The sequence below is a fragment of the Leishmania mexicana genome, chromosome 23, assembly GCF_000234665.1.
Source record: "Leishmania mexicana MHOM/GT/2001/U1103 complete genome, chromosome 23".
Taxonomy (NCBI): domain Eukaryota; phylum Euglenozoa; class Kinetoplastea; order Trypanosomatida; family Trypanosomatidae; genus Leishmania; species Leishmania mexicana.
The window spans coordinates 725407-744109 of record NC_018327.1 but is presented as its reverse complement, the minus strand read 5'-3'; the positions used below and the strand labels follow the sequence as shown (position 1 = coordinate 744109).

The window sequence follows — 18703 nt, the reverse complement described above, 5'->3', positions numbered from 1 at the left end:
AGGAATAACAGAAACACACCCATAACCACAACCATCATCATCACAGTGCTACACCACACACGTCCGCACACGGCGCAGCAGCAATGCAAACAACTCACAATGCACACAAACACAGCAGCAGGCTAAACACACACAACACACAGGCCTGGTAGCGCAGTCGGGCAGTGGGCGTTCCTCTTCATGCCCTACCACGTCACAGAGGCAAGGCGCGCAAGCACACACAACGGAACAACCACTCATTGGCACGCCGGTGGGAGACCGCGCCGGCACAACCCTGGGACGTGAAGACGACACCGTCAAGTTGGGAAACGCTTTTCTCCACTGTGCCACTGAAAGCCAGGAGAACAGGAGCCCTCTATGCGGAAAGGTGATCACGCCGATGCAAAGCATAGTTGTGTATCTTGGTCGAAATATACCCCGGCAAGTGGGAAGTGACCGATGTGTTTCAGGAATGGTATGGCCGCAATCGCCGACGTGTGCACTGGTGGAAAGATCTACTGCCTTTGCAGGCTACCCGAATGATGGCTGTAGACGCACGCGCAGGAGGAACACATGTAACCATGCGCGCTACCTAGGAGAAAGACATATTGCTTTGGCTTATTGATGGCAACGCTGCCAGTATGTGGAGATAGCGGCTTGTGCTGCGAAGGCAAATACGGATTCTCCAAGGCGATCCGTTGATGCTCTTTTGCAGCCACTGCAGCGGTGGGCGCAGGCCCTGTGCTATACATTTTTTTGCTGGAAGTCGGGTAGCGCTCTGATGGGGAAGAGAAGCGGCGAGTAGCAGAACCTGAAGGAAGGGGGAGGGGTTCACTGAGTGCTGTGAGAGGTGCACGGGCCGGATAAGTGAAAAAAGAGTGTGTTCGCAAACGCAGTGAGCGCAACGGTTGTGACGTGGGGAGTGCTCGACGACAACAGACTGAAAGACAGAGGGGATAACAAGGGGGTTACCACCATTGAAGGACAGATGTGACGTTTTTCCGACAGCGGCGACGTCGCCTAGCACACTGAAGCATGTGAACATGGCGGCATCGCCGCAGATGTACTCTGTGAGCTTTCGCTACGGCGGCAAGATCTGTCCAGGGTACAGACGAGAAAGAGACGGGAAGAGGCGCGGCCACTGGCCATCGTCTGGGAAGACAGAGGGACCTCTATCCGATGTGTATGGAGGTAAATCATCGATAAAAACGAAAGAATAGAACGGCGGCTTGGCGCCTGGTTTGCCTGCAGGTATGGGTGTGCCGGGGCATACCTTGTCCACTGCACACCAGCACACACCCACATGCATTCGTCGTTTAGTGGCACAATGCTTTTCCTTTCGCTGACTGATGGCTATTTGCTCTGCCGTGAACACCCGTGTCACCGTGAGCGCAGAGCGACAGCCACCAGCAGGACTGTGCCGGGTCACTGCAGTTGAGGAGCACGCAGAGACTTCTGGTGCACGGTGGTTTTTTTTTCGCTCTGCTGTTACCACTCTTCCATTATGCGCTTGCGATCAACAGGGAAGCGGTAAAGGGAAGGAATGTGGGAAAAGCCAAGAGATTCGATATCTGGCTTTACGGGGTAAGGTGGTGCTCAACGAAATAGGCAAAGGCGGCCTCAAAGGAATCGAACACGTCCGTTCCGTCGTGCAGCATTAGGTTGAACGGCAGTCCAAAGTTCTCGACGGAAAGGCCATCTGCCATCTCACTACCGTATTTTTCCACCATGGGCCGCGTGTCAGTGGAAAAAGTCAGCAGGACCTTCCCGAGCGCCGCCGCGTAGCCGAGCTCGAAGGCGGTTCCGCAGTCGGGCTCCTTGGAGCGGAACGGGGAGAGGTCGGCGATGATGGCGTCGCACGCCCGGATCATGTCAATGTTCTTGTTGCGGATGTTCACTGCGCCGGTGGCGATGTTGTCCGTTGGAATGAGTGGTACCACATCCTTCCCCTTCATCAGTGCACGTACATTGTTGTAGTACGCCTCGCCGTTGTCGGGGTGGAACACAGCGGGGCCGGCAATGTAGATGGTCTTTGGAGCGGGCATTGTGAAGGCGGTGCGATAAAGCAAAGGAGAAGGGCTCTGAGTCAACTAGGAGTTGTGAAACGTGAGAGAGAAGGTGCAGGGCGAGGGAGGTGAGCAGTCGAAAAAGGAAGAGTGAGTCGGACACGCGGGCCAGACATGACGCGTAGTGGAGCACGAGACACACAACCACCGGCGCAGGGCAAAGAGGAAAGATTCACCGAGAACGTTAATGGTCGAGTAGCAGGGCGGGGAAAAAGGGACGCCGACGAAGTGAGGAAGAGAAGAGTAAATGATAAAGGTCCCACAGATCGCTTTCCTTGATGCGTTCGTTCTGCTGTACGACATGCGCTAAACGCCACTCTAGCGTGGGTGTCACAGGCCCCATTCGCTGAGTGCTAAGCAGCTGTGGACACGCGCACTACAGCAGCGCACCGACCCACTCATCTGAGCACGGCCTGTGTCTCAGGTTCTACCTGCCCACCTGCTGAGCAGGTCGCTTTACACCTGCTTATCTATCATGCCAGGCTGCCACCCCTGGTGCTTTCTTCCGGAGTGACACTCAGGCTCTCCCCACACCAGTAGGCAGCGAGGGCCGGCGGTGAGGTGCGTCGCAGTCACCGTGACACTCCGTCAATCGTATGGATAGCACCAGGATGTTCACCGTCGCAGGCCGCTCCGACCCAACGCCGTCCAGAACATGGACGCCGACATCAGCAGCGATACAGCGCTAAGACCCCATCCCACGTCTCAGGCATTTCAACCTGTCATCACAAGAAGTGGCTCGGCATTGGCAGGGACAGATGAACTTCTCGACTCCCACAGAGTTTAGGGGGCCACTGAACGCTGAAAGCGCGCTGAGGTGTCCCCCGCGATCTGAGGACCACACACAGAAGAGGATTTAAAATAATGGCCGCCGTGATGCTGGCCGCTCGCTACATAGGGGCTCGGATACGCGTGCAAAACAGCGCAAGATTCTGTGTGCTGCATCCGTCATGAGAGGTCGGCTCACACAACACACGCCCGCAGAGGCCAAGCAGCTGTGGTGCTTGCCTTTTTCTGATGCTGCTGAACAAACTCTCTTGTTCGATGGGCCTCTAATGCAGGCCTCGGAAGAGAGAGAAACCACACCACAGAAACAAACAGCTCAAGACCCAGTCGCACAAACGCGAGGCGCGGCAGACATGGTCGAGAGGCTGGAGACGCTGGTATGTCTCACCACAGGAGGTGGCTCACCCTGTCGGCTGAGCCGCCAGTGCGGCCATCGTAAGGACGAGTGACGGCTCGCAATTGACAAGGGCGGTGCCTACGAAGGCGACGAGGTTGCCGGCGGACGAAAGCTGCAGAGACCGCAGCCAGCTGCACCGCAGCGATACGGCGCGCTCTCCAGTGTGCAGCAGCTGGAACACCTCAAGTGCCCCGTTGTCCATGTTGACGCAGAGCGGGTAGAGCTGGTAGCCCAGCCGAGGGCACGTCACAATAGACGCGGCAGTGGTGACAATACGCCGCAGCGGAAGACCTCCAAGGTCATAGAGAGCGGCCTCCTCGAGAAAGAACACCCAGAAGCGGGTGAGCCGATCTGCCGGCATGATGTGCAGCACCGTTGATGAAGCCGGCGCCTGTTGAAGCATGCACTCGTAACACGTGCCTCCGCGACAAACAAAGACTTCCAACTGTTCGGTGGCGGCGACAACGGTGTCGCCATCCGCAGAGGAGCCGATGCACGCGACCCGCGAGGAGGCCTCGCACGTAAATGAAAGTGGCGACTCAAAGAGTAGCGGCGAGGTGCCGCGCTGCAGTGCCCAGCCCGAAAGTTGTGCGTTGGAGTCCGCAAGAACGACCAACTGTGATGCGAAGCAAGCGTGGAGGACAGGTGCAGGCATCACCTCAGCGGTGAAGTGCGCCACGGCGTTCGAGGTGAGCGACAGAACGTAACAACTGGTGCTCTCTGTGAAAACAAACATGTGGCCGTCGTGAAAAGCGGTGGCGGTGATGAGGCCATCAAAGTCGGGGAAGGAGCGAATGCGCTTGCCCGTCGCGACGTCGAATAGCGTCGCCGTACGCTGATCACTGGCAACGACAAGCAGGACGGCCGTCGGTGAGGTGGCGGGATCGGCTTGACTGTGGCCAAGTGTGACGAAACGAGCTGAGCGGCAAGACAGCGAGGTGGTAGAAATGACGGTGAGATCTGCTGCGTGCGTGGGCAAACCATGCGTGCCTTCGTCGTCTGCGTCCGCCGACGCGACGACCGTGTCCGTCGCGTCCTCAATGAACTGCAGCTCCTCCATCATGTGCAATAGGCACTGCTGATTGGCAGATTTGGTCGCGCATCCGCACGCTTCTAAGGCTTCTGCCGTGCACACAAGGGTGTGCACAAGCCTCGAGCGTGGCGGATGCAGGTCAGCGAAGAGTTGAATCGGCACGTTTCCGAACTCTCTCGCGTACTCCCGGGATGAGAGGTATAGTCCAGGCACGCTCAACTGTCTGCCACACTGCGGGTACGAGAAGGGGTGAAATAGATTATCCGCCGCACGCGCCTGCTCGCCAGTCTGCGCAATGCCGAAGACGAGGTCGATCCATAAGTGGAGAGACGCGGAGACGACATCGCTCTCGAGGGCTGCTCGATGTTGACGTACAAAGTCCTCGCTGCTAGCCGCCCACGGAGGCAGCTTAACATGCGCGGCCACTGGAGACCCGTCCGCATGGAAACCGAGAGGAAGGAGAGGGGGCCCGCACAGTTCCACGAAGCCTTTGTTGAAGAACTGCGGAATGAGCTCGCGGAAGTTGCTCGAGTTTGTCGTGACGCTGTTCCAAAGCTGCGGAATGGACTCCATGATGCGTTCCGGCACATCGAGCGTACCGCCCTGAAGACTCAGCTGAAACTCAGGCTGAGGGCGCACCAGGTAGTAGGCGACGATAGCAGCGGAGGAGTAGTGCGTGGAGTACAAGTATGCCGGCTCCTCCGTCTCTCGCAAGAAGTCAGCCCGCTCCTGGAGGAGGGCCAGCCGCGACGGGGAGAGGGCACCGATCGGCTTGCTCAAGTCGCGGAAGGTCGACGGCTGAGAAATGTCCAGCTCAGACGAAGTGTAGTCGGCGAGTACCCAAGGAAAGATGGGGTACTGAAAGACGTCGTTTGCGCACCGCGACGCCCACTTGTTTAGGTGCAGGAGGTACTCGTAGTTGGGCATCGTATGGTTCCTCCACGCTTCCGAAATAGCCTGGATGGACACACGGTAGGGTGGAACGCCGAGGCGCTCGGCAAGCAGGTGCGCAGCCTCATTCCTTTCGCGAGAGTTGTTGAAGATAAGCGACAGAGCAGGAGTCGCCGCAGTTGACTCGGACGTGTACACATCGAGCCCCACAGCCTCAAAGATGATCCACCGTGCAAAGGTGTGCCGGCACTGGCGACGGTCCAGCCGTACTACCCCGTGCGCCGGCAAAGGGAAGAGCGGCTCGAAGACAAGGTCGGCACCGCCGATGTAGAGAACGCCTCTCTGCTCACGCATCGGCACCTGACGCCGCGCACAGAAGCTGACAACGGAGGAAGCACTCTGCAAAGCAACCTCGCGGCGTGACAGGATATCCTCGATGCGATGTCGAGTGAAGAGGCTGCGGAGGGACTCCGCGACCCACTCAGACGTGCGTGGAAAGTGAAACACCCACGTCTCTTTGTTCGGGTGTGGCCTGCAGATGCCAGGAACCGAGTGGTTGCCGGTTGGCGGCGTGAGCACCTCGCGCTGCAGCGCGTTCTTACACGTGAACGTTACGGAAATGTGCTCATCGCAGCGATGCACGGCGGCATTCGCCACTCTTGACAGTGGGAAAATAACGACGTTTGGGCCGCCGTCATCAAAGAACAGATGCTCCGACGCCAAGGACAGTGTGCCTTCCGTGGCAGTGCCTAGAAGTGACCGCCACCCAGAGGGTGGCCGTACACACTGGTCTTCACCGAGAAACCATTCCTTGTCCTTGAGCCAGTAGAGCGTCAAACGAGAGCGCCGGAGACGCATCGCTCACGGGGCTTTTTTTCAGGTGTGGAGCGTATGTAGATGTGTATGTATGCCTGTTATCTCGGACGAGCTGATCAAGTCATCTTGCGGAGGATGGCGGCAGCAGTGAACACCTCTCTGCTGGGTACCACCCCCTCACCACCGTCGATTTGGGAAGTAGGAGTTGCGAAAAATGGAGCAGCGCAACGGCCCCGCTCTTGTACCAGCCTCAGCAAGACAAAGCGCGCAGCTGGCACTTGGTGAGCGGCCCTGTGGAAGCGCGTGGCGGTAGGGACGTGGCCAATCATGAGTAAAGGAGGTAGGAATGTGCAGCGTTTTTGTGGTGATTTATGAGGAAAGAGAGAAGCGCAAGAGAAGTAGACGAGAGTAAAAGCAGGCAGAGTGCACGGGAACAACAAGGAGGCGGGTGAACAAGGCGGACGCAGAGAGCAGCGGAGGGGCCGTGAGGGGCGGGGCGCAGCGGAGGAGAGGATGAGGCAGTGGACATCTATGATCGGTGAAACGAAGTCAGTCAAGTGACGCGCACCTTCGCTTTGTGGACAACTCAGAGTAGCGCGCTACGTGAACGAGCACAGCCTCCCTGGTGTGGCCGTGCCCTCGTCACCCTCTTGCAGGCACTGCCTCCAATCTTCGGGCGTGCGTGCTGTAGGGGTGCTCTAGTGCACGTCTTCGGTGGATGCATGGTCGCCACCCTAAGTGCAAGGACGCGGTTGCGCGCGGCAGTTGATCGCCTTGAGAGATGGAGAGAGCAGATGATGCGAGTAGCAGAAGACGTATAAAAAACGGAAAGAAAATAAGGAGTCCGTCTCGGACAACAGTGGCAGAGCGCCAGCAAGCAGCCTGTAGAAGAGAGAGAAAGAAGCGTGCTAAACGATGGTGCAGATAGCAGTGACAATGAGGCGTGCAAGTACTGGTCGGTGGACCGACAGCGTAGCAAGCAGCCAGAGGTGTGAGCTGTCGACAGAGCGCCAAGGAAACTTTTTAAAAGGCAGAAGAGACGCTAGATGTTCCGTGCACAAGAGGTGGTATGCGCTGAAAGAGGAAGATCACCTCCGCTATCTCGCCGGAGTGTCTTGGTCCCCCCCCTCCTCTTTTCAGACTCCAGCGCTTCTATGAACGACTGGGCACAGCGCACGCGTCCACCTCCAGTTGTTGCGAGTTGTAAAATTGTTTGCGTGAGTGTCGTGCACACTCCGTCACAGTACCGCGGAACTCCATGTCTAGATCCACCACAATCCAAAGCAGCGGCTGCAAGGCTTGTGCCTGTGGGGTGCTGCAGCACGGAACGTCGCGGTGGAGGAGAGGGCGCATTAGCTCCATTGATTTATAAAGGCGCCAGCGTTTGCGGTAGAAGAAATACGATATTGTCATGCTCTTGATGAGGGTCATGCGCGGCATCTGGGCGACCAGCTCCTGTTGGCGCGTGTAGGGCAGCTGTGAGATGTGCACCACTCTCAGTGTGTCGACGCAGTTGACGAGATGGGGCGCTGCGCTGGATCGCACGCGCAGACCTGCAGCGGCCAGCGCCGTCGCCTCGACCCAGTCAAACGATGTGTAGCGAAACTGCGCGGCGATAGTGGTCAGCGAGCTCCCGATGGAGTGCTGGTACGCCTCCTTGGTGAGGAGGTTGCGGTGCACAAGGTCAGCGTCGACGAGAAACGGATTGTTCGTCTCTTGAGCGTTGAACACGGTGACCTCCTCCGCAACCGTCACGCTCCCAGCGCAGTCGGCGGCGCACAGCAAGTGCTGATGAGACGACGGGGAGTCACTGCGCACAAATGCCGCATCAAAGCATTCCGATAGAGAGGCTGGACGCCATCGCATGGCAGCACGGCTGCACTCAAGAAAGGAGCACGAGCCCGGTGGCGTGCGGGGCGGCGGGCACAGGCCGAGGACCTCGCGCTTTCTCGAGAGCGGCAGCGAGCTGAAGGGAACGGCGCGGAGCGGAAGCTGAATTACGCTGCTGGTCGGCAGCACCAGCTGTGCCGGATAGAGAGGTCGGACGGCGAAGTAGGCCAGGTGTCGTGGCAGAAGCCACTGGTTGCTCTGCAGCGCATTGTGCGCCTTGTAACACTCCATCAGCTGCACCGCCTCCGCGTTCTGAATTGGCAGGCATGTCAGTGCCCACATCGCCGCTCAAACCGGATGAAGCGCGACTGGCGTGACAACGGCTGCTCACAAGCCAACAAGCTCGAACGAAAAAAAGATATGCGAGCGTCGCTGTCTGCTGAGGGTGGAGACACTCGGAGTCGGGGCAATGCTCACGCGGCGATGGTGGAGAGAGGGCGCAATGACGGCTGAGAAAAGTGCAAACGAGGGAAAGAGAGGGCGAGGGAGGGGGACAACGGTGGAGAGCCAAAGCGGTCGCATGCTTCGAAGCAAAAGGCAGAAGCACGTTGCGCAGCGCCTCCTTTGTGCTGCCGGCCGCGCCTCTTCAGGTACGTTCTAACCCCCCCTCACCCACCCCCCGCCTTGCCTTCCTGTCATCTTAGCTGGCGCAGTGCTCACGGCAGGTGGGTGGTAGAAAGAGGCAGTGTACGCCGTAGCAGTGGATGAAGAGAGTATCTTGACTGACTGCAGCAGCAGCGCTCCTGCGCCGACGCAGCCATCAAAAGACCAAGGAGCGGACGAATTTTCTTCACGGTGGACCTTCTGTCAGAGCGCACCCAACTCACTTCGCAGCTAGACCGGGCATGGTGCACACGAAGAGGAACACGGAGATTAGAGGGAGGGGAGCCGCCGTGGCTGACCGCTACTCGCGTCTGAAGTGGACGGCGCGTGGTCACACGCGCACTTCGTCGGAGTCAGCAGTCACGCATTCACAGCTAGTGTCGCCTCACACCTGCTGTAGAGCTCCAGCACATTGCATGCGCGCGCCATGGCGAGACAGACTGACATCCAGCTCAGTATGGATGGAAGATGCCCCGTGTATGGACACTTGAAAAGCCCTCTCCCGACGTCGTGCACGCACTCTCTAGCGCTATCACCTCAAAGACGATGGACTGATCAGCGCTAACGTGTGCAGGCGCACCGAACGGAGCGGAGCCCATGACGGCAGACTCGAATGTCATTTGCTCTACATAGTGTTTAGTTCCCGAATGAGAGTCACGCTGGCGCCCTTAGATGCCGCTGCAGCCGTGGCAGCAGAGCTGTCTCCTGAAACTCGTCCTCTTGCGACCCGCAGACGACACAGATGAGTCCATGAGCCTCCTGCAGCGCTGGAGTGTCTCGAGCCTGCCAGTCGTCAAGTTGACTCACATCGGGTCCCTCTCGCTCATACAACCCGTCAAGACGACGAGTGCTTCGTAGACCGCCCACAAGCCTGCCTCGCCGCCCCGCAGCTGCTTCTCCAGAGCGTCCGTCGGGGGCCTGGCGCGATGGTCAAACTGGAAAATGGTTTCCCAGTGCATCTCCGCGAGAAGAAACGAGGGAAAGCGCTGCGCCTCCCTTGACGTAAACGCGGGCAGCAATGTAGTTGGTTGCAGCAGCATCAGCGCAAAGAGCTGCGTCAGCCAGCGCTGTTGCCGTAGCTTCTCTTGGGCACTTTTCCGTGTGCATACGCCAAGGAGAGCATGAGGTTGTAAGGTGCTGTGCGGCACGGTACAGCTGATGGCTCTTACGGAAAAGAAGGACTGTATCGTTGACGCACAACCTGTTCTGCTCTGTGCATTGCTGCTGCGCCGTGCTGTCACACCGGTGCCCACAGCAGCGTTGGTGTGGCGCGGAGATACAAGCGCGTCAGCCGGAGAGTGCCGTAGTGCTCAAGAAACTTTCACCTCAGCCTCCTCCAGTAGAGGAAAAAAGAGTACCTCTTCTTGCTGATCACCCTCGACCACTGCAGGTACAAACCTTGGGCAATGAGCACGCTGTCTCATGGTGATGACGTTGTCATTACAACCCGAAGTCCGCACGAGCACCGCTGTCAAGAGGCTGTCGTGTCGATTTCCCTATTCGCAGTGCGGTGGTGCGTCACATCACTGAAGAAAAATGTCCAACTTGCGCAATGCACGCAGGGCCTGATATACACTGTGGAGGGTTCCGTTCGAATCAGTGGTCAACATGCGAGCTGACTCGGGCCCGGAGCAGAGTCCGAATGTCCGCAGGTGAAGTTTGGATGAGGAAATGTGTTTCGTGCACCCTCTCTCCCCAACGAAAGGCAAACACGCGGCGCACTACTTGGCGAAGGCGAGCCAGCGGATGATGATGAAGTCGCGCTCTTTGATCTGTCCTCCTTCCCCTTCTTAGCGGCATCAGGAGCGGCTCTCGCGGACAGGGAGAAGGGAAGGGCAGGAAGACTGCTGGGGGCGGCAAGAAAAACGCGCCTGCGCCTGCCTAAAGTGCACAAGTGTGGCGACGCGCACACAGAGGGGAGAGACCGAGGAGGGGGACTGAGAAGCACGAGTCAGCGGAAAAGGGTAATGAGGCGGCACACGGCAGTGCGCGCCAATCCATTATGGGTGCACGGCCGCCGCCAACGCTGGCGAGGCAAGTGGCAAAGGTACCTGCGGAAATGGGGGAGACGCAACGCCGAGAGGGGCGTGCACGCGTGCAAACCCGCATGTCGACACGCACCACCATCCCCGTCCCCCCCCTGCCGCGGCATGAAAAGATAAAATTTGTGCTTATTCACTCGCTAGGTTGGCATGCAACGCGCTGCAGCAGCGTGCATGCTTCTCGCAACGTATTACACCACCATCAACGCAGGACGCAGACGCCATGTGCAACCACAGGTCACCCACCACTGCTGCACCGCGGCTGAGCCCAGGTCGTGTAGGACGAGTCGTTCTGCCGTCGTGTCGGCCCATGACGCTAGCGGGCTCTTCTGGTCCCTCCTCCTCCGCTCTTCGCATGCGTGCTGCGCGATCAGCGCCACACGGACCTGGGCGCACTGCACGCTTTAACCCACGCGGGCCGCGTCCAGGACCCTGCCCGAGGAGCGGGGAGCGGTGGCCTCCGTCGTGCAGGCAGCAGGGGCTGGTGGCCCAGGCGCATGCCGCGTGAGCTCAGGGAGGAAGTTGGCCAGCCACAGGTCAGGGTCCACTGAGATCCTGCACTCGGCCTGCACGCCGCGCCACTCCCGCTGAGTTGCGTCAAGCCGCGGCATCCCACAGCGTGATGCGGTGACTCTCCACATGAGCGTTTCGCTGACTCGATGGCGTCATTCGGGGTGTTCTCGCCACGCTTCCGGGATCTGCGCCTCATCATCCCACCCGGTCGGGATGCAGAGGATGCCGTATGCTTCGCACACACGCACTGTGGAGTTGACTCGTACGGACCTCTTCGCGCCTCTTCCGTGCGCCCCTCGTGCTCTGCTCACGTGGGGAGGCTTTCTTCGGAGGGGGCGCGCCCTGCCAGCGATGGGCGACAGTGCTTGCGCACAGAGAGCTCATCACGTGCTTATATTTGCTGAATCCTCGCGACACAATCTGTAGTGGGCACGTCCAAGAGCGGTCGAGGACGGACGTCTCTCGGGCGCCACGCAAGCCCGGATCTGTCCGCCAACACCGAGAGTCCGCAGCCACGACCCGAGGGCGGGCTGCATGCTGCTTGGCTCCCCCACCCCCACCCCACAGAGTGGGCACAAGGCGCGGATACCACCGCTGAGGTGGCCTCCGACATCATCAGAACCCGCTGCATGTATGCAGTAACAAAAAACCCCTGTGACCGCCTCAGAAGTGCGCGGCGAGGAATCTTCGATCGTAAGTACACCTTCTACATGGCCGGCACAGCCGGCGCGAAGTGCAGCAACAGGTAGGAGGGGAGGGGGGCGAGAAGAGCCACTCATCCGTACAGTCACGCGTGAGAAAAGGGGTCAGCTCAGTCGTTCGTTGCCTCGTTTCATGGGAGGCTCTTCTTCGTTGCCCAGGGAGGACGTACGGCAAGTCGAACAGCACGAGCATCAGCGCGGTGGAAGCGCCACGTCACACAGGCACGCATGCCAGCAACTCTACTCCGCCCCCTTCGCATTCTCGCGTTTGCTGAAGCGAATCAATGCCTGCTGGCGTCGCCGAGCCACCTTTTCGAACTCCTCCACACTTGTACAGAGAGACTCCCACAGTCGCCAGTATACCTCGCCATGCTCCGTGGACGGATCCTGGCTGTCGCCGCACGCGTCGAGGATAAGATGCGCCTGTGCCGTGTTGCCAGAGCGCTTCTCGATCGCGGCCCAGTGAAGCGCCACACGCTGCAGCAGGAGTGCGTGCTGGAGGCGCTGAACAAGAACCCCGCAGTACGTGCGCACCGAATCGTAGCCCCTGCGCTGCTCCGTGAAGGTGATAGAGTGCTCAAGAATGGCCTGCAGGATACGGAGGTGCTCATCACGCCCACGAAGCGCTGCAGTAGCGACTAGGGAAATCTCCTGCATCATGCGGACAGCTGTCCCGTACAGGCCGATCGCTGCCTCCATGTAAGCGCAGCTGACGTGCAGGTCGATGACGGCAGACGGTGCAGTGCGTATGGCAACCGGGGTCACTTGCTGCAGAAGACTGAACACTTCGCGGAACTGATGCAGCGGCACCTGTCGGCCGTCGCGGAGGTACAGGAAGGAGAGGTACTGCTCCAGCACAAAAAGCTGCGCGGTAGGCTGCTGCCGCGTGGCAGCAACGGCCCTCTCCAGCATTATGACTGCCATGGACTCTTGCCTACAGACGTAGGCCTTGTGAGCCACGTAGCAGGCGGCTTCCGCGGAGAAGGCGGGCGAGGTGGCGAGTGCCTCGACAAGGCGGCGCCAAGCGGCCGCGTTGGCTGAGTCGTAGGCAGCGCAAACGTCACACCACATGATCCACGTGTGTGGGTGGTGCACTACGTGGGGCAGGGCTGCACTCGACTGCAGAAGCCCGTTTCGGCTGCGCTTTGAAGCGCCACTGCGAGCACCGCTGGTCAGTCTGTCCGCGAGCGCATCCCGCACTGACAAGGGCGAGGCAGCCGACATCAGCTGAACCTCCACAAGAAGACCGAGGAGCTGCACGTTGAGCGCGGCACTGGTGAATGGCACGCACCACGCGCCCTCACTGAGCACCGATACGGCGCTGTCCAGCTTGCCGCCACGAATAAGGGCCTGGGCACAAGAAGAGAACAGCTGCGCCGCCGCGCCGTCCACACGCGACATACCTGCAGTGCACTGCTGAATAGCCTGGCGGTAAAGATCGACGAGGTCGTCAAAGGTGGAGCGTCCTGCGTAGACGTCCTCCTGCACCAGCTCCACACGCTTCAGCCACAGTGTCGCATTGTGCGGGCTATTCCGCAGCTGCGACTGGTTGAGGAGCAGTGGGAACTCGCGCGCAAGTCGCTCGAGGTGGCTGAGTGGGTCGCCGTCACCGAAGAGATGCTGCACCACACCGTTGTACGCGGCGTCGTCGAGGCGTCTGAGATCGGGGTCCACGGCGAAAGATTCCACGAGTTGGTCTTCCACCTCCACGGCAAGGTGGTAAAGCGAGATCAGCGTCTGGGCCTCCGGTGCCTCGTCCAGCAGTTGGCGCAGCTCCTGTCGACCCTCTCGCATGTGCCCCTGGCCGTAAAGGAAAACGGCAAAGGCCATTGAGAGCTCGACCGGGGAGGCGCACCGCCGCTTTCCGAGAGCGACCAGCTCACGCAGAGGACCAATATCGCCTGTGAAGCGCCAGCCCTTCCCCTGCAGTGCCGTCTGCACCGTCTCCCAAAAGCTCATGTCGCTCAAGAGCAGGTCACGCTCCTCGACGGCGCCTTTATTCGACTTGTTGGGCAGCCCCAGGTGCACGCACTCGTGCAGGAACCCATTGAAGTCGCCCTTCTGCACGAGCACCTGAAAGTACTCCCGTTTCGAATGCAGTGAGCGCTGGAAGGACAGATAAAGCCGCCAGACAGCCCGCACTGTAGCACTGGGCACGACGGGCATAGCGCACCAGCGTTTTGCAACTTTCCAGAGATGATGATGCTGAGTCGCTGGCAGTGCGGCCAAGGCGCGCGCGAGTATGTGCCGCGTCATTGTCACACGCGGCACTTCAGAGGCAACGACAAACTCCATGTAGCTGACCCACAGCATCGGCATCTTCGGGAGCTCCGCCAACGCCCGCTCGTACACCTCGCGCACCGCTTGGAACCACTCGTTCAGTCCACACAGCCTACTGGTCTCCTGCTGGCGATAGCTAATGTAGGCCGTCCACAGCTTGTAGGAGGAAGCAAACGCTCGCAAGGCGCGCTCGTACACTAGCGTCACCGCGTTCGCCCTTTCCACAGGATCAACCACGGCGACCGCAGCGGTGGTGCGGGCCAGCTCCGCCCACGTCTTGGGCGACGCCGAGGCCTCTTTGGTCACCTCCCATTGTAGGGCGCTCACGCGCGGGTCGCCGTCCATCTGGTTAACACCCCTCCCTGAGCTTTCGTTCCTGTTCTATTAAGTTCATGCAGACTCGCCGGCAGAGAGGCACACCGCGAGAGTCGGCGATGACTCCGCTGCGTGTGGGGGCCCGCACCTGTGAAGAACGTGTCGATAGCTCGATAGTATCGGTGGTGAGAGCGCAGTGACCTTCCCAAAGCTGTCTGTTTAACGACGCTTCAGCGGTGAACGGCAGACACTATGAGGCAAATGGTGGCGATGACGAAAGTAGATGAAGCACGGAGGGGAAGAGAAATAGAGGGAAGCCAAGGTCGTCGTCGAGTTTGAAAAGGCAGACGTTGACTGAGCGCCCTCTCCGCCCACCCGCACGCACGCTGCGTGCGCTACGAAGTGCAGAGGTGGCGGAGAGAGAAAAGGGGAACGACGTGCGCATACGCGCACGTGCAGGTGCGTTTGTCTCCTCTCTCCATCCATCCATCCTCCCTCTACGGCAGAACCAACATGGCCGAGAAGTGATAGAGAAATCAGGGAGTCGCTGCAGTGACAAGATTCGTGCAACGGACACGCTCAACGCGCAAGCACACACGTGGCGACTGCTGCATAGTACACGGTGGCTGTACAGAGGAGAGGAGGGGCAGCACCCCTGAGCCTGCAGATTCGCGTGGCACGGCATCGGGCATACAAGCAAGCAACCACAGCAGTAATCTCTTCTTGTAACGCGGCTGCCAGTCATCTGCTCCACTTCCCACGCAGCCACACGCGCGCGCTCTCCCCGATTCAAGCCACACCGACGCTGTGCTTCACCAAACACGCACGCACACACAAGCTCGCTCTCTCCTCGCGTGTACGTGTGCGACGGTGACAAAGTGAAGTCCATAACGACATGGCGCCGTACATCTATAGCATTCAACGATGCAGAAGCTCATTTTCAGTGCAATAGGCACCTAAGCCGCCTCCGTTCAGTCGGCATCCCCTCGAAGAACTCCAAGGCGGAGACAGTCCAAGAGCAGTGCCTCCGAGTATGAGCGCAGTCTCTGCGCGTACTGCTCCACCTCGGCGGGGGTACAAGCAATAAGCTCCAGAAGGCGAGAGGTCGATGGGGCGAGGGCGACCACCAGCCGCTGCTCCTCTGTGCCACGCCCGCCCAACATCTCTGCACCTACCCGTGGCATCAAGGCAGCCACTGACGCCTCGTTCTCAAGCCCCTTGCGCAGGTCCGAGAAGCTCTGCAGGTGCTCGTCAGCCTTTGTGATCACCCGGAACAGATGCTGTCCAGCGTAGGTCAAGTGCTCTTGAATGTGAATGTTCATTGAGGTGTACTCGGCTCTCGTCAAGTCTGCCGCCTCCGCAGCCAGGAAGACGCAGCACCGCACACCCGTCTGCGCAGCTAAGTAAACAGCCGATAGGCTACTCGGCGCGACGCGGCACTGGACCGTGCGGAAGCACGTCCCACGGCGCCTATGGTGCCGGGCCTCTTCGTGGTGCAACAGCGACGAGATGCATGAGGAGAGCGTCGAGACGCCGCACCCTGCACACCCCACATTGCAGCAGAATGTCGTTCGCGCCACCTCACGCCTCAGCTCAAAGCAGTGGCACAGGGCCCACAGCAGCATCGACTCGCGGAGATACGGCAGTGGTGAGCCGGAAGTCGAGCTGGCCTCAGTCTTGAAGATGTGGGCAACCGCGCCGTAAAAGCTGCTAAGAGAGAGCTCTGTGCACAGTAACTGGTCCATGTGTACCGGTGAAGATTGCGCGGCGTTGATGTGGTACTTTGTGTGGGCGTACAAGCACGCCTCGATGCACGCGAGCGGGGCATCATCGTCAACCTCCGCGTCGTCGTCGAGCACGCGGAGCATTCGCACAAGCGTGTTACGGTACGAAGTTCCACTGAGAAGCGACAGCCCGCCGAAGATGCGCTGGCTCCACGACGCGCATCGCGACCTCCACACCTCGGTGCCGGTGAAGCCAGTGTCGTTCCACTCCTTGAGCGCGTTCTTCAGGTAGGCCACCTCGATGCCGGGCACACGCAGTGCTGGTACCGCGCCCGTCGGCGCGTCTGCCGTCCTGGCAGAGAGCCGAGCCCCTACACTACTAATGAGGCCCAGCAAACCGCTACCAGGCTTGGCCGTCGCACCGGCGTATCTAGACGAGAGGATGACCTCAGCGGCAGAGGCGAGAGTGCACAGGGACTCGAAAAGCGGATTGTGCATCGCATTGCCTGCGGCAGTTGAAAAGGCGACGCCGTCGGTGCCGGTTAAGAAATAAAGCGGCTGCAGCTGCAAGGCGCACTCAACAAGCCCCGGAGCAGCCTCGGCACTCCACGGTGCAGAACCCTGCTGCGCCGCGCAAAACAGTTCGAGCAAGTCCTCCGGGAGCACCACCGTCGCCGGTGCCGGAGCAAAGGCTGTGCCCAGGGATGTCTGCACGAGGAGAAACGCCGATATGTTCAATAGAGCCGCGTTACACAAGCCATCACCAGCAGCGCGCTGCTGCACCCAAGGCAGGAGGCAGGCAGTGCACTCGAGATGAAGCGGAGTGCTAGCGGTGACACGCGGGAAGAGCGGAGTGCCGAAATGATACGACGGTGTCAACGACACCCGAGGACAGTAGTGCAAGTTAGCCCCCTCCACACTCACATGCAGCAGCGGTCCTTCGGTGCGGCAGCTGACGGAAGTAACAGACGGCGACAGCCATTGCGGCGACGATGGAAAGAAGAGCTCTGACAACGCGCGAAGCTGCCCCTCCACGTCAAACACCTCCGCCTCCTCCGCCTCGGTAGACAGCTCGTCTGGCGATGAGAAGCGGAAGTGCAGTCCAGTCCCGTCTGTCACCCGGCACTGCGCCCCTAGGAGCATGTTGCGGTAAAATCCGTTTGCGTAGCCTAGCGGTGGTGTGTCGACAGCGACGCCAGAGCCCCGCTGTGATAGGGCTACCATGTCGCTCAGGAGAGACGTGTGCTCGATCAGTGGAAGCTGCGTGAAATGCAGGAGCTGCCCGCTTAGAGGGAGGGTGTGTGCCAGTAGACGCGGTCCCTCCTTTAACAGCAGGCGGGGCGTTCCGTAGGTGATGCACAGGACCGATGCGCACAGAGCAGGGCACGCCGTCGTGAGAAACGACAAGAAGGTCAGGGCGGCGCACAGGGCGAGACGGCCACCGTCGCCAATCCCGCAGAACACGATCGAGGCCTCTTCGCGCTGTATCATGCTCAGCAACTCCGTTGCGCGGGTGCGCTTGCCTGTATGCAGCCGCGTCGTCGCCACCATGTAGTATACCGTTCTTGCCTGCCCGACCGGCAGGGCGGCGGTGCCGCTGTAGAGCATGCGATACGTGTGCACAGCAACATCGCCTTCAAGGGTGTAGCAGACACTCTTCCCGTCGAGCGCTGCCGCATTGTCAATGGTAGAGCTGCGCGCGGCACTCAGTGCCGCGATGTCCTCGGCCTCCACGTTTGCGCTAAGATAGAGCGCATCGAAGACGCATACCGGCGGTCGGGCAGAGCAGCGCCAGGGTATGGTCACATTGCAGGACGCAGTGAATGCGATCTTGGCGGAGACGAGACCGGCAGTAGATCCTGCAAACCTGGCCTTGGCCACCACTCGCACATAGTACGTCTCACCCTCGTGTGGGGTGGCCAAGAGAACAAAGGTGTTACTGCCCGTGGTGCGGTACGGCTGCTGCCTAACTCTGCAGGAGCAGTTGTACTCGATCTGATACTCCCACGCAATGTGCTCCGCGAATGGCGTGGTGTGTGGGGTGCGTGGTTGCTCCCAGGACAATACCGCATGCGACGCGAAGACTGCCACCACGGATGGTGGCTCAAATGTCAGGGATGCGGGTGGCATGACCCCCCCCCTGGTCCCACTCAAAGGCGCGAGGAAACACAGAGGGGGGACAGCTGGCGCCCACAATCGCATGCGGGGATGTGCGTAACAGCCGTGCTGTGTGTGTGACACGGAGACAAAGATGTGCGGGTGTTTGTGTGCCCCTCTGCGTATATATATATATATGTGTGTGTCTTGCACAGTGTCCTTGGAGTGCTGGGACACACTCTGCGCGGATTGCGCGTGTCGCTACACTGCGTCTCGGCACTGCAAAGAAGGGAGACGTCGGAAGGACGCAAAGACAGAGCGGAGAGAGGGGAGGCTATGGCAAAGAAAGTTGCACGCCGCTAGCAGGAACAGCGGAAGAGCGTCTGCCTGCGCGCCGATCCCCTCCGCTGGTGAGCTGCGGCACCCTACGTCTTTTCTACCCTTCTCCAAAGTCACCTTGACCTCTTTTCCCAGAGTGCCGGCACAAAGGACGCGAACACAAGAGGTGTTCTCTTGGCCAAGCGGCGGCGGCAGCAGGCCTTCACGGCGTCGAGAGCGTTCGTTTGGGAA

At 59.8% G+C, this 18703-nt stretch overlaps 5 protein-coding genes across 5 annotated transcripts; all 5 read right to left on the bottom strand.

Moving 5' to 3' along the window:
• Nucleotides 1–1556: 1556 nt before the first annotated feature.
• Nucleotides 1557–2024, bottom strand: LMXM_23_1580 (conserved hypothetical protein; the record flags this gene model as incomplete). Its single annotated transcript, XM_003875763.1, has 1 exon — nucleotides 1557–2024. The coding sequence occupies one exon, from the start codon at nucleotides 2022–2024 to the stop codon at nucleotides 1557–1559; it is 468 nt and encodes a 155-aa protein (XP_003875812.1).
• A 1208-nt stretch (nucleotides 2025–3232) lies between these two features.
• Nucleotides 3233–6010, bottom strand: LMXM_23_1570 (neutral sphingomyelinase activation associated factor-like protein; the record flags this gene model as incomplete). Its single annotated transcript, XM_003875762.1, has 1 exon — nucleotides 3233–6010. One exon carries the CDS (start codon nucleotides 6008–6010, stop codon nucleotides 3233–3235), a length of 2778 nt encoding a protein of 925 aa, XP_003875811.1.
• Nucleotides 6011–7120: 1110 nt separating this feature from the next.
• Nucleotides 7121–8140, bottom strand: LMXM_23_1560 (conserved hypothetical protein; the record flags this gene model as incomplete). Its single annotated transcript, XM_003875761.1, has 1 exon — nucleotides 7121–8140. One exon carries the CDS (start codon nucleotides 8138–8140, stop codon nucleotides 7121–7123), a length of 1020 nt encoding a protein of 339 aa, XP_003875810.1.
• Nucleotides 8141–11957: 3817 nt separating this feature from the next.
• On the bottom strand, nucleotides 11958–14342 carry LMXM_23_1550 (conserved hypothetical protein; the record flags this gene model as incomplete). The annotated part of the gene is made up of 1 exon (XM_003875760.1): nucleotides 11958–14342. One exon carries the CDS (start codon nucleotides 14340–14342, stop codon nucleotides 11958–11960), a length of 2385 nt encoding a protein of 794 aa, XP_003875809.1.
• A 941-nt stretch (nucleotides 14343–15283) lies between these two features.
• Nucleotides 15284–18166, bottom strand: LMXM_23_1540 (conserved hypothetical protein; the record flags this gene model as incomplete). The annotated part of the gene is made up of 1 exon (XM_003875759.1): nucleotides 15284–18166. One exon carries the CDS (start codon nucleotides 18164–18166, stop codon nucleotides 15284–15286), a length of 2883 nt encoding a protein of 960 aa, XP_003875808.1.
• Nucleotides 18167–18703: the final 537 nt, after the last annotated feature.